This window comes from Myotis myotis, unplaced genomic scaffold (assembly GCF_014108235.1).
Source record: "Myotis myotis isolate mMyoMyo1 unplaced genomic scaffold, mMyoMyo1.p scaffold_m19_p_1, whole genome shotgun sequence".
NCBI classification, from domain to species: domain Eukaryota; kingdom Metazoa; phylum Chordata; class Mammalia; order Chiroptera; family Vespertilionidae; genus Myotis; species Myotis myotis.
The window spans coordinates 29,336,694-29,351,499 of NW_023416313.1; the positions used below are offsets into that span (position 1 = coordinate 29,336,694).

At 40.5% G+C, this 14,806-nt stretch overlaps 1 protein-coding gene across 1 annotated transcript in view; it reads right to left on the reverse strand.

The window, feature by feature from the left end:
- GABRA4 (gamma-aminobutyric acid type A receptor subunit alpha4) overlaps positions 1-14,158 on the reverse strand; it is a 68,007-nt gene extending 53,849 nt beyond the window's left edge. The window contains exons 1-2 of the mRNA XM_036332886.1: positions 13,919-14,158; positions 13,408-13,526 (exon numbers count right to left, since the gene is read on the reverse strand). Coding sequence (XP_036188779.1) covers positions 13,408-13,526; positions 13,919-14,004 — 205 coding nt within the window. The 5' untranslated portion in view covers positions 14,005-14,158. The remainder of the gene's footprint in view (positions 1-13,407; positions 13,527-13,918) is intronic.
- Positions 14,159-14,806: the final 648 nt, after the last annotated feature.

The following is a 14,806-nucleotide window of genomic DNA, read 5'->3' on the forward strand; positions in this document are numbered from 1 at the left end:
TATTTTTTATTTTTTCTAATATATATTTTATTGATTTTTTACAGCGAGGAAGGGAGAGGGATAGAGAGTTAGAAACATCCATGAGAGAGAAACATGGATCAGCTGCCTCCTGCACACTCCCTACTGGGGATGTGCCTGCAACCAAGGTACATGCCCTTGACCGGAATCGAACCTGGGACCCTTCAGTCCCCAGGCTGATGCTCTACCCAGTGAGCCAAACCAGCTAGGGCATGAGTTTTCATTTTGAAAAAATAACACCTTTGGAAAACAGAGAACGTATGAGAAGTTAGTTGAATTGTTATTTGAATGAGCAACTTGAAACTACAAAAAGATAGTAGTAATAACTCATTAAAGCAGAACTGTTCCAGGAAGAGATAGGTATCCAGGAAGCGGGTAACATGTGTTGAACCTTAGAAGATGGAGATTTCACTCAGAGTGGCCCAAGGGTGGGAATAATCACTCTGCTAGTTCCTTAAGGACAATTACTAAAGTATTAAAAGCACCGTTTTACACTGTAAGTCTGGACAAGGAGAGATAAGTTACTTAGAAGAATTAAAGTTGAGTATATTGGGACAACTAGACTGTTTGACAAGATTCTTGAGAAAAATCAAAAGTTACTTTGAAGATCAACTTAGGGCAGTGAATCCCAGACTTTTACTGGATCAGAATCCCCTGGAAGCCTTGTGAAAGCACAGATTGCTGATTCAGTGGGACTAAGGTGGGGCTTATTTGCAAATCTAACAGGTTCCTAGGTGATGATGTTCATTTGACTCCAGTTTACAGGCAATGTGCATCTGTTGTTTTTAGATAGTATGGCTCCTGGAAAATATGTACAGGATAGGTATCTATGGGAGTGGGGGAAGTAGAGGAGAGGGAGGAATTAAGCCAATGACATTTTCCCTTATAAATTTATTTCAAGGTGTGTGGGTTTATGCTAATTCTACTTGAAGCATAATGGTTCTATGATATTAATGGGTAGTTTCAAAGATTACATAATATATCACTTTTCAGTGATTCTTGAAAAGGTTTTGCATTCAGAATTTCAACCTTGGCATTTGTGACATTGCTCAGTATTTGCTTTATCTGGCATTCAAAATCTTTGAGATTGAGGGAGGTCCTAAAAACATATGATGGGTAAAGGGGTCTCATTGAGATGCTCATTCAATAAACATTTTTTTGAATGAGCATTTGCTGTGTGCCAGGTTCCATGCTAGGCCCTGGTGCTGACTGTGCTAAATGAGACTAATGAGTTCCCTGCCTCATGGAGTGAACATGTTACTGGAGAAGTCAGAGTAAAATAAAGAAATAAATTCAATGGAAGAATACTGTCATTCAAAAGGGGAACAAAAGAGGCTGGTAATTGTGTGAGAGACTGGGAGGGCCACTCTTGATTTCTTAGCCACTCTTCCAGCATAAACCATAGAAAGAGCTGAAATGATCGCATTCCAGGCACAGAGAACTTTAGGGGGAAAGCTCAGCGGCAGAAAATACCGTAGTGTGTTTAAGGACTAGGAAAAGGCCAATGCAACTGGAGCAAAGCAAGTGAAGAAGAGAATGAGAAGAAATAAAAGCCACAGAGACAAAGCAAAAACCAGGGTGAGTGGACATATTCTGAAAGTGGCATCTTTTAAACAACATATTTATAATATATGTTATAGTAACAGTTCTTAAAACTACATGGGAAAAACTTGTAGAAATTGCAGTGACTGATGGGAAACACATAAAGAGGTTGTTGTGGGCTAAATTATGGTCCTCCCAAATTTATATTAAAGTTCTAACTCCCAGTACCTCAGAATGTGACCATATTTGGAGTTAGGGTCTTTAAAAAGGGAATTCAATTAAAATAAGGTCAGTAGGATGGGCCCTAAGCTAATGTGACTTGCGTCCTTATAAAAAGAGGAGATTAGAACACAGGAACACACAGAAGAAAGACCATGTGAAGACACAGAGGCAAGACAGCCATCTATAAGCAAAAGGTAGAGGACTCAAAAGACACCAACCCTGCTAACACCTTGATCTTGGACGTTGAGCCTCCAGAACTGTGAAAAAATAAACTTGTTATTGTTTAAGCTACTCAGTTTGTGGTACTTTGTTATGACAATCTGAGCAAATAAATACAGAGGTCCATCATTTTTCCCATGTTTTCCCCCAGTGTTCTCACTCTCATATGTCGCACAGCTCTGCCTCTGCGTACAGGTTGTGGTAAGATGCTTGATTTGTATCCTTTAATCATCAAGGATTCAAAGTAAGGAAATTTTATGATCTGAATTGTATGTTTTACAAAATCACTCAGGCAGTTGTATGGACAACAAAGTTTAGGGGGGCAAAAGCATGAGAAAGGTTTTTCTAAGAGGCTGTCATCCTAGTCCTGCTGAGGAATGACGGTGCCCTGAACTAGAGATAAGACCAAGAGGATGGGGAGTGGACAGATGAAGGGGCATGTTGTGTGTGGAACTGCTCACAGTGAATGGGGTTTCTCCAAAGGACAATAAACAGGTATATAATAATTCTATGACTTGAAGGTTTACTATGTATAAGGCAGGCTACAAGGCTCTTCCCATATGCTATTTCATTTTTAAAAAAATATATTTTATTGATTTTTTACAGAGAGGAAGGGAGAGGGATAGAGAGTTAGAAACATCCATGAGAGAGAAACATGGATCAGCTGCCTCCTGCACACCCCCTACTGGGGATGTGCCCCCAACCAAGGTACATGCCCTTGACCGGAATCGAACCTGGGACTCTTCAGTTCACAGGCCGACGCCCTAGCCACTGAGCCAAACTGGTCAGGGCTGCTACTTCATTTAATCCTCTCACCAACCCCCAAAGGTGATATTATCATGAGAATTTTATGGATATGGAAACTGAGCTAACAGAGATTAAATATTCTATGCCAGAGTCAGAATTATAACTCCCTTGTATTGATCTCCATAGTATGTTCTAGCTTTACTACACTAATTATATCCTTAAATAATTAATCAGTAATTAATTATGTTATATAATTTTATATCTAGTATGTAACCGCCATGCCTACATTTCCTGTTTTGTTTCTGAGTAGCTTCTGAACTGTGTTCCTGCAGCTCTTTCTATGCCTTTGCTCAGCTTGAGTCTCTCTTTCTCCCATTAACAGCAAAGAAAGAATCTTAAGCCTCCTTGAAGTCCCCAACTTTCATAGTGCTTTGCACACACTAGATGCTGAGTAACTATGTGTTTGATTGTGTTCCTAATACCATCCCAGTCGTGACGTAAAAACCTCCCCAAAGGAAAAATTACTGAGATTCATTTGTTACATCAGTTAAGCTAAAAATATTTCCCGATAAAAACAGGAACTGCAGCTTATTTATATTTGTATCCACTCCCAGAACTAATCCCAGGCCTTAGATGTAATAGGTTTCCAATAAATCAGTTCTCAGGGAATAATTGTAGCTATGCAATTAAGAATAATTCTTAGGGACGCTTCCTCTAACAGTACTGATTAAGATGTTCAGATCAACCTTTCTAAGAGCATAATGACATAGAAACCAGATAGTTTTGGCTTGGGAGGCCTTCTCATAATTTTATACGCATTTGTATAACATCAAAGATGTGTTCTATTTTAAAAATTCCACTTCTTTAGGAGATGTGTTTTAATCCCAAAATATGATGGGTAGTTTATAAGGCAAATAAAGTGACTTTGAACAATCTTTGAAAGAGCCAAAACTACAATATCAAATTCAGGGAAATAGTCTGGTATTATTAATGGAGCTAACTGGCTTGGAAGGTAGGAAGGCAATTAACAATGTTATCAGATGATTTTCCATTGTTAATTACGTTAGCTCTATAGACCTGACCAAAGGATATCACTATTTAATTTCTCTCCCAATAACAGTGTCCAGTTTGCTGTCACACCAGGAGAAAGACCTAGCCTTTTGGTGCTGTTGAAACTAGTCAATATTTGTTCTCCACACGGCCTCCCCACGTATGCACTGGAGGAGACGTTTCTGCTTTTCAGACATCTACATCTATGCATCAAGGTTTCTCTTACTAAATACTATTGATGCATCTCCAAAAAACAAGAAACTTAAAGTATTTAAGAAGTACATCAACAACAATAAGGAATCTTGAGTGAAATATTTCTTTAAAATCTCTAATTTTGCTCATCATTTAGAAAACAGAAATACTAGCCTTCCTGCATATTAAACAAACAAAGGATATCAATTGATATCACAGAGTAAGCAGAAAACTATAGAGTTTTACTTAGATAACATTAAAGATTAGTGTTGCCTATGTCCCTGTGATCCTTCTAACAGTACAGGTCAACTTTTTATATAAAGAAATTACATATATATGAAAAACATTTTTTTTAAAAAAACAGTAAGATATGGGCAAAGATGAAATGCAATTCACAGATGGAAAACTCTTGTAGGCAAAAAAAGATTTAAAAAGCTGTTCAACCACATTAAAAATTAAAAAAAATTGAAATCATTTCAAAACAAAATACCATTTCAAGGATTCTATGGAGATTGTACATATATTTATATATGTGGAGAGTTGAAGGATTTGTGGATCCTGAATCTCATATTCACTGTAAATGGGAGTTTGAATTTGTAAAACTATCACAGAAAACAGTTTGGCATTATCTCATCAAGTTGAACTCCCACTTACACTAAGATCCACAAAAATCTATTCCTGAATACATATGCAAAAAAACCCACAAAAAACCAAATTCTTGTACATTTAAAGCAGGAAATTTAGGCCAGAACATTCACAGCATTACAATCTTGGAAACAAGCAAAATGCCTCCTGCCAACAGAGCAGATGAATAAACTCGTTCCTTGCAATGGGAATATCACACAGCAGTCAAAGTGATCGATCTATGGCAGCATAAGTGAAAAAAGCATCAAAGGATTATATATCATGTTCAAAACAATTACATTTTTAAAATTTAATTTATTAAAAACTAAAGTTGAGCCAAAACAATATTCAAAGAAAAGCTATGGATCATGTTTAAAGGGACTCAGGATGCTGATTACTTTGGGTGGAGAAGACAGGAAGATAGGATGAGGGAAACCACACACCAGAATAAAAGTTGATTCCAAGGCTGTGCTGTTTGATGATTTCACTGGTATGTTTATTATATAATGGTAAATGAAGGAATAGATGAATGGGTGAATAAAAAGAAGGCTATGCGTGACCAATAATGAGAATCTGTCATGAACCAATGATGAGTAATCAAAATCCAATTCGTGCACTAAAGTCTTTTTAAAATAAATACAGTAAAAAGGCCTAGAGAATGATAAACAATTGTAACATGATGTATTTTCTTTTCATCTAAAAGAAAACTAACAACCAAGTGAAGCATTATCTAAACATCCACCAAGTTACTAATAACCTATATTTAGATTTTACAATGCCTATTTCAGGAAACTCCAAAAGCAATTTGCGTATCCTTTCCCTAAAAAAAAAAAAAGCAAATATATAATAGCACTATATATCTTTTTTTGTTATACTGAGAGCATAAGAAAGTAAATTATGTTCTGGGTTCTATAGTCCCTTGTCTTCTCAAGGGCATCATTCTTTCAGTTATCCCTTCCATCCAATCTAATATTAAATTATCCTTGAACAGATTATTGAACAGATTATTCTAGTAGTACACAAACAGAATACAATATTTCTAATCTTAATAAAGAGGCAACCTTCCCTCTTCTCTTCACTTTCACTTGTAAGTTTCTGGGAATAACAAACCCCAAATAAAAAACTATATTCATTGCCTCTAATTCTTCCCTTTTTATTCACTCCATCATCCATTGTAATTTGGTTTTCATGCTCAGGATCCACTAAAATTCTCTTTGTCAGTATTATTCGTTTTTCCCTTTTGGTAGTAACCATTCCCACAAACTTTAACAAATAATCTTATTCCTCCCATTTTTAAAAAGGCTCTTTTGATTCTACTTCCCCTTCCATTTACCATCCAATTATTCTACTCCCCTGTACAAATGCCCAGACAAAAAACTCCCATTCTCTCTTAAACCCATCCAGAATTACATACCCATCACACCACCAAAGCTGAGCTTGTCCAAATTACTAAAGTTATAAATATTGGTAAATCTAGTGGTCAATTCTATGTTATCTTTCTTAATCTGTCAAGAGAATTAGATATAATTGATCAATTCTGCCTCCTCTTTGAAAAAGAAAATTTAACTTACATCCAGTATACACACTCTTCTTGCACGGTTTTCCTTCTACCTCAAAGACCACTCCTTAGTCTTCCTGGAACAGAGATTCCTTCTCCTCTTTTCCCACCTCCTAACACTGCAGATTTCAGAGATCAAATATGTGGATATCCTTTCTATCACCCTTTAACTCCTTGATAATCCCTTTAGTGTTATGGCTTTAAATTCCATATATATTGTCATACCCATCATCCCTGCATTCCAGGCTCATCTCCACTTAATATCTAATAGGAATCCCAAACTTAACATATCCACATGCAAATCATTCATCTGCATCCCCAGTTTGCTTCTGCCACAGTCTTGGCAACTCCAGTTTTCTAAATGTTCAGGTCAAAAACTTTGGAGTCAGACTTGATATCTCTCTTTTTCTCACATCCTACATTCTAGTTGACATCAGTAGACTAGGACTTTAAAATATAACCAGAAACCAATCATTCCTTACAACCTTACAAACTTCTCTGCCACCAACTTGGTCAAAATGCCCATCATCTCTTGCCTAATTTATTGTGAAAACCTCTCTGCATTTGCCTTGGACCCCGACCCCTGACTGCCTGTTCTCAATCCAGCAACCAAGGTGAGCCTCTGAAAATTCTCCTTGGGGCCCTGGCTGGGTAGCTCACTTGGGTAGAGCATCATCTCTATATGCCAAGGTGGTGGGTTCAATCCCTGCTCAGGGCACATACAAGAATCAACCAATGAATGCATAAAGAAGTGGAACACAACATCCATGTTTCTCTTTTCCTTCCCCTCTCCCCCGCCCCTCTCAAATCAATCAGTAAAAATAATAATGAAACAAAATTAGCCTGGGGTCTTTCCCCCTGCTGGAATCCCTCTAATCACTGACAAGACTCAAAGAAAAGTTCTTACCAGCCTGCAAATCTTTATATAACATCACCCTTATATCACACTGGCCCCTTCTCACTCCTGCAGGGACAATGCCTTCCACGCTTAGGGTCTTTGCACCTAGAGTAGCCAAAAAACTCCATCCAAATGTGGCCTTATGCCCTTACCTACTTAGTATCATTGTTCAAATGTCACCTTCTCATTTAAGTATTCCCTAACTACTAGAGTTAAACCTGCAACCTCCTCACTTGCTTTAAAGCAGTTGTCAACCTGACATATTCTATATTTTATTTCTGTTGCTTAGTTTCTAGAATTCCAGCTCATGAGGGCAGAAAATTGCACCTCCTTCACTCTCTAATGTATCACCAGGGCCATCATAGAACAGTGCCTGGCACATATTATAAGACTAATGAATATTTGATGAAAAGTTAATGAATTAAAATATCTCCATGTAGCCAAGGCCTAAGCTTACTTAATAACTTAGAGAAATTTGAGAGGTGCATCATCCCTCCTCCTTAATACATTCTATTCCTGTGAATTATATAACTTCATACTCTTCTAGTGTCTTTATCATCTTCTACTCTTTTTCGATCTCCTTTGATAACTCTACATACGTTTTCTACATTTCCTCAATTGTTAATGTTCCTCAAGGCTTGGTCCTGGTCTCTTTTTCTGCTATTTTCTATGTTCTCACCGAGATATCTATTCTCACAGCATTATACGCTGATGACTCTCATATATCTCCAGACAAAGCCTTTCTCTGATATCTAGACCAGTACAACCATCCAGAAATTACATCTGTATCCTTAATTTAACATGTACAAATATCAACTCTTGATTTTACCCCCACCCTTATTGTTCCTCCTCCAGTCCTCCCCAGTTTAAATAACACCATTCTTTGCCCAATTTCTCAAAATAAAATTACAGGAGTTATTTTGATTTCTCTCTTTCCTTTAACACCCATTTGCAATCCATATCCATTCTTTATTGAATTATACTTCCAAAATACATCTAACTTTTATCCACTTATACCCTTTTTTACTACACCTACTATCTTATTCTAAGCCACCATTAACTTAATGGGGAGAACTAAAAAAGAGCTTCATTTGTCACCCTGCTTCCAATGTTGTCCCATTTCCTCATCTAAGCCTTTATTCTGTAGCCAGAGATGTCACATTACAATCTAAGTCATGGGATGTTATTACCTTCAATATTAACTAAAAACTCCAATGGCTTCCAAGTTCACTAAAAGAATAATCTAAGCTCCTTTAGAGGAGGATATTTAAAGTCTTGCCTGATATGGCTTTGGCCTACCACTCCAAACTAGTCCTGTGAGATTCTTCCTCCTGCTTTCTGGCTAAAGCACACTGAATTCCTTTCACTATCTAAATCACATTAATTTCGTAGAATCCTTGAGATCTTTAGAATTTTCTGTTGCTTTGTTTGTTTGTTTGCTTTTTTGCATGAAAACAACTTTTGCTTACCCTTTCCATGTCTGGCACCCTTAGGTCTCAGCTTCAAAGACTTCTTTGACCACCGTATCTAAAATAGGTCCCTCACCCTATTTATTCTCTCTTCTTACCTTGCTACTGAATTGTCCCATAGCAACATCTTTGTTTTTGTTTTTGTTTTTTCTTTGTTTTTTTCATCCCTCTACACCACTTACCTATTAATTTCACCAGGGCTTGTGTCTGATTAAAAATTATATCTTCACATCCTAACATTGCTACTGACACATAGTAGTCTAAATTTCTACTGGTTGAATGAATGAATGAATGAATGAATATGGCAAATCAGAAGAGAATGAAGCTGTAATTTTCTGCTGCTTTGTGGATATGAAGAGTTCTTTTCATCTATATATTTTTTAAAAAATATTTTTCTGTTGACAGAAAATTAATAAAGCTAATTAGTTGAATATAAACAGAAAATGTATTTAATTTTTACGTTGGGATATAGACTACTTGAAAATGTGAGGCCATTTTCATTTATGTGGAAAATTATTCAAAATTTACCTAAGTGTATATATACACTTTGCCATGTTGGCTTTTCCATTTTAAAATGTTATTAAAGCTTTAAAATAAAAGTTCTCATTTCATTCCTTTGGGGGAAATGTAGTTTTGCTTATTTTAATGACCTACTTAGATAGTAACAAGAAGAAATGTTAATGAAAATCTGACTCTTGGTAAACAGAAGGATTTAAGGAAGACTTAGAAATGGAGGTAGCAATACAGCAGTAGCCTAAGGTTTTAAAGACTAAGGTGTGGGTGGTGGTCTTGTCCACTATTAGTTCAAGGGTTCTCGGGCAATTCATTGGAACTTTTCTCTAGTGCCCTTTGTAACAGAAATGATGTCTGCCCTGTTTATTTTGTTGTGTTATTATAATAATCTTATTTGATATTGTTATATGAAAATGTTTTCAAAACTTTAGAGGACTCCATGAATGTGAAATCCTATTATGCTAGTGAGCACCCTTGCAAAACTGACCCTAATGCTCCACTCTTATTTCAGAGAGGTTGAGAAAGATGTTCTAAGGCAATTTTATATATTGAGGCCCAGTGCATGAAAATCGTGCACTGGGGGGGCGGGGGGGGGAGTCCGTCAGCCTGGCCTGTGCCCTCTCGCAGTCTGGGACCCCTTGGGGATGTCCTTCTGCTGGCTTAGGCCTGCGGGAAGCGAGCCTACGCCAGCAGGCGGACATCCCCCAAGGGATCCCAGTGCTGCTGCAGAGGCAGGAGAGGCTCCCACCATATCCACTGTACTCACCAGCTATGAGCTCTGCTTCTGGCTGAGCGATGCTCCCCCTGTGGGAGCACACTGACCACCAGGCGGCAGCTCCTGCGTTAAGCATCTGCCCCCTGGTGGTCAGTGCACGTCATAGCAACCAGTCGTTCCACCGTTCGGTCTATTTACATATTAGCCTTTTATTATATAGGCTAAGCATTTATTATTTCAAATCATGTACACCAAGAGGCTGAGATGAACAACAGTTTGTGTAAGCCTTCAATAAGTGGGAAATGGGTAAGGGCTGGCTTCCTGAACAATCTCCTGGTGGTCAGGACCCTAGCTATGCATCTTTCAGAAGACTTACAACAGTGTTGAAAGTGGATAATGGCACAGGGGGATGCTTTTCTAGCTCCTCGGTGGCTTGGATGCCACTTCTAAGCAGGTAGAAGCTACTTCAGGATGCTAGCAGACTGATTTGTCAGAGACTGAATAAACTTCACCCATCAGAAGTCCTGATCTAGCTTTCACACCATGCCTCCTTCCTTCTCTTCTCACCTTTCCCCCCTTTCTTCTCCAATTGGAGAATGTGGGAAACCAGTGAGAGGAGATCCTGGAGGGATGAAAAGAAGAGAACTATTTCAGTTCCTTTTAGTTCCCCCATTGCAAGCTGTGCTGCTGAGTTAAAAATATGCAATTTAGTTTCTAAATCTATTTCAACCCTTTCCTGGCCTACTGAGCAATCACAAACCGTCCGGTTTCAATTCAGATCTTTGCTTTCAGCTTTACTTTAAATGGAACACAGCTAAGTTGTACAAACAGATATAAAGTCAATGCTCCACAAAGAGCAAAGGTAGGATGAAAGGAACCAGGATGTAGATCCATATTTATAGCATACTGGTCAAAACCTGAATTGTTTTCATTTTATTTTTAAAATGCCAAACTTTCCACAAAGTATAAAATTTCAAAGAAGGGATCACACTTGTGGCTTCCAAGAGTCTCTGCTAAGGATGCATTTAGTTATTATTTTCAGTGAATTCTATTTCATTTACAACAGCCTGTAAACAGGTTACACATTTTCTGCAGGTGAGAATTACTATTCCTTTGTCACATTTGGCATACTACGCATTTACAGACAATGACCCACTTCTAAAAAATGAATCACATTTACCACCAACATTTATAAACAGAGCCAAAAAAAAAAAAATTGTGCTATAGTAAATTTGTACTGATTAATCAACTGCTAACACTCGAAGTAAGGTGAATTCAACCCCTTCCCATAAAACTATAAAAAGTATCTCCAGGTGGGTAAAGCAGATCACTTGGCAGTGACAAGTAAGATGACTAATAATGCCTTTGAGATATTTCAGCAGCACTGCAGCTAACCAAAATCCAGCAATGGCCCACGTAGACTGATTTCACTCATGTTATTGTCCGTATAATATTATGGGAGAGGGTAGTTGGTAAAAAGAGCCTATCTACAGTGGATCCCTTCTTCCTTTTCCATTAGAATTTGTATCGTAACTAACTGGGCAAATATTATTTTAGCTCTCAACGTTTAATAATAAAACCATAGTTTCGATTATAAATTTTCACTTTAACTTATGTTCAGGTGCATCAATTCTTTAAGGAATATTTAAGCAACATGTGATTTAATACTCCTGCTTTTTCTCCCCTTTACTTGAAATGTCACGTTTAAAACCTTTATGAGCAGATAAATCTTCTCTTATTGGCATCATATAGATTTAAATGCTATCACATCACCCGAAACATTCTCCACAAAATTATGTTGGCTCTAAAGTGTTAATTCCCCAGTCACTTATGAAAGACTGTGCACTGACAAATGATTCGCTTTTGTAAGAGAGCCTCTTTTCAGATTTGCTTAAAGGCCATCACAGAGCTGAGCAGCCCACCCCTGGAGAAGCATGTGAAAAGGACCAGGGGAATCTTTCATCCTCCTCACTCATATTTATCACTGTCAACACACAAAGGTTGAATTAATACCCTCATGGCTCTCCATAACCTTCTCATGAAATCCAGAAAAGAGTGGTTTGGATCAGAAGACCTGGCCCGACTCCAGTCTATCATTATTAATATGCTGTGTTCCTGTCTAAACATCTTTGTCAAACGAGAAGAACAAAAGGACTCCAAAGATTCATCCAGTTCTACTTTATCCGATTCTATTTTGTTTTTTCCAACAGGTCTTTGTAACCCGGGTCCACACTCCTTCTACATCACATCTAATCCTGGACTCTCTCACAGGATTGTTCTGCTCCCTTTTACTCTCTCCATTTTCCCATCATCTTATCTCCTACACATCCTCAACAGGAAGCTGAAATTCCTCCAAGCTTCCAATACATGTCATGTGATCCTCATCGCACAGCATGTGATCTCCTCCCAATCTGCATGGGTTTGTCTTTTAAATACACAACCTGAATTGGGTTCACATCATGCCCGGGCCCCTTGCTAAATGTAAACTTGCACCACCTCCTGACCTCCCCAAGCCTCAGTTTCTTCGTCTGTAAAATGGGAATAGTAATAGCTTTCGCTCACAGTTGTTGTGAGGGTTGAACAGTAATGCCTATGAAATAGATGATATGAACATTCTAATAAATACCTACAATATTAGTTGTCATTGTTGTTATTACTACTGCTACTAGAATGTCAGCTCCCTTAAGAAAAAGTCTGTATCTTCAACTCATTTCCTGAGAAGGATCAAGCGCATTGTGTGATGGGAATAAACAGGGACTTGTTGGTCAGAAGACCTGGGCCCACACTTCTGATGAAGTCCGCAGTCTTCTCTGAATTGGTCTGAGAGGGAGTCTGAAGTGAAGAATCGTTATCTTGAGATTTCTGTAAACCTTGTACTTAGCACAGTGCCTGCCACATAGGTTTTTATTATGTAAGCAAAGGGAATAGAAGTATGCAAAAGAGCAACAGTATTGTTATGGATGCACCTCTATTCGACCTTTTATAAATATTTATTATAGAAATAAAACCGAAACACCTCTGACTGCAAAGTCTTAGGAGAGAAGCAAATGGCCCCTCCCCAAATAAATAAAAAAATGCCTCCCACTGTAGAAGAGAAAACAACGGGGTTCTCCAGCAGAGCAGGCAGCTTCCTGCCCCAGATTCATGTCCTAGGTAGAGAACAAGGCCGAGGTTTTGGCTGGGGGACTGACACCACGTGGGAGCACAGGGGACATAGGATCAGCTGTTTCCAATGCAACCTGCTCTGAGACAAATGGCCAGGTCCAGGGGAACCCCCTGCTCAGGGCACGAGGCAGCGGGGCAGCTGAGCCCCAAGTTCCCATTTTTTACTTTCCCCTCCAACCTCCCCCTCCCAGCAGTCAGGTCCCCGGGAGGTAATTAGTGTGGGGGAGAAGCAAAGCTTCCGAGGGGGCAGGGGCGGGGAACGTTTGGGGGCGGTCTTCCTGCCAGAGGTCTTTCTTAGGGGAGGAGAGGGAGGAAGGGGTGTCAGAGGGGAGGGTGGGATGGAGAGGAAGATAAATAGATTGATATTGCAATTTTACACGCGAGGCATACCTAATGATACTCCCACAGACAGACAGACAGGCAGACCGAGAGAGGGACAGACAGGACACACTTGAGCGTTTGAAATCGTTCATACCCCCAAATCCAGGACGCAGCCTGTTGTCGTAACCATCCAGTAAACTGTCCAAGATGCGGGTAAAATTTTCCGGGCATAATTTCTCCTCCTTTGGGTTCTGTCCTGGGGATTCGTTTAAACTGCGGATGAAAAAAAAACAAAAAACCGGGGGTGGAGGGGGTTATTTTAAGAATCACAGAACAGGTGGGTAACAGGTTTATCTTCCATGGAAAGAGTCGTTGCCCCAGGCTAAAGGAGGCAAAGCTGAAGGATAATGGAGAGGAAGGGGCAGGGAGACGCACCGCGCGCACACGAACCCCAACACCCCCACTCTTCTTTGCACCCGGTGGCCCTCCGGCTCTCCGCGTCTACGCAGTCACAGAAAAGCCTGGCTCCGGCTCCTGACTTTACAGCGCAGACAGGAGGGTCCGGTTTGCCCTGTGAGGGGCAGACGGCCGGAGAGGTCCGGGAGCAGGCCACATCGCCACCTTCCCCTAGGGCCCCCCAACCCCCAGGACCCCCGAGAACTCACCAAGCCTCCAGGCACAGGATGTGCAGGAGGGCGAAACTGACTCCGAAGGACGTCGCGATCGCGGGTACCTTCTTGGCAGAAACCATCTTTGCAACATGCCATACTTTAAGCCTGATCACGGTTCCAGGCTCTCCGGATGCCCTGAGCAGGGTGCGAGGCGAGGGCAGAGCTCTGCACGGCGTGCGCACACTCGCGCTCACACTGGCCCGCGCTCACTCCCCCCTCCCTCCCTCGCGGAGCTCCCGATGTGGATGGAGAGCGATGTACACGATCAACACCCTTTCATGCCCGCACCCCGCAGCTCCCGGGTCGGTGGTGGCTAGCTTTCGCCGGAAAGCTGAGCAAGTTCTTCCCGACCTTGAACTCTGGGGCGCAGGGCCGGGGTCTCCAGGCGCGAGGAGGGGCCCACGCGCCCCCACCCCAAGCGCATCACTGCCCACGGCCCTGCTTAGCTTGCACTTCTCGCTCTCGGTCCCCCTCTCTACCGCTGGGATTTGGATCCAACCAAGGAAGCTCCTCCCTCCTAAGGTTGTTCGGGACCTGTTTGCACCCATTTTCAGGCTGGAGGCGGAAAAGGGCAGGATGACAAAGGCTTGCTGGGCGGAAGGGTGGGCGACCGCGGTTAGGAAAGTGATGCGGTCCAGACTGAAAGCTACCTCTGAGACTCCCTTTTAGGTGTTGGGGGCGGCGAAAGAACTGAGATTCTTCCTGGCAAAAGGGGTTGCAACTCACTGAGCGGACTCCTGAACTATTCGGAAGTGGACTTGAGCCTCACTCTGTAGTAGATGCATTTCCCAAGCTGTTGCTGTGAAGATACCGAATTCCTTTACTATACCTGCCTCCCACCTGGCAGACACAGGGCCTCGCTATCCTGTCCCATTCTTTCCT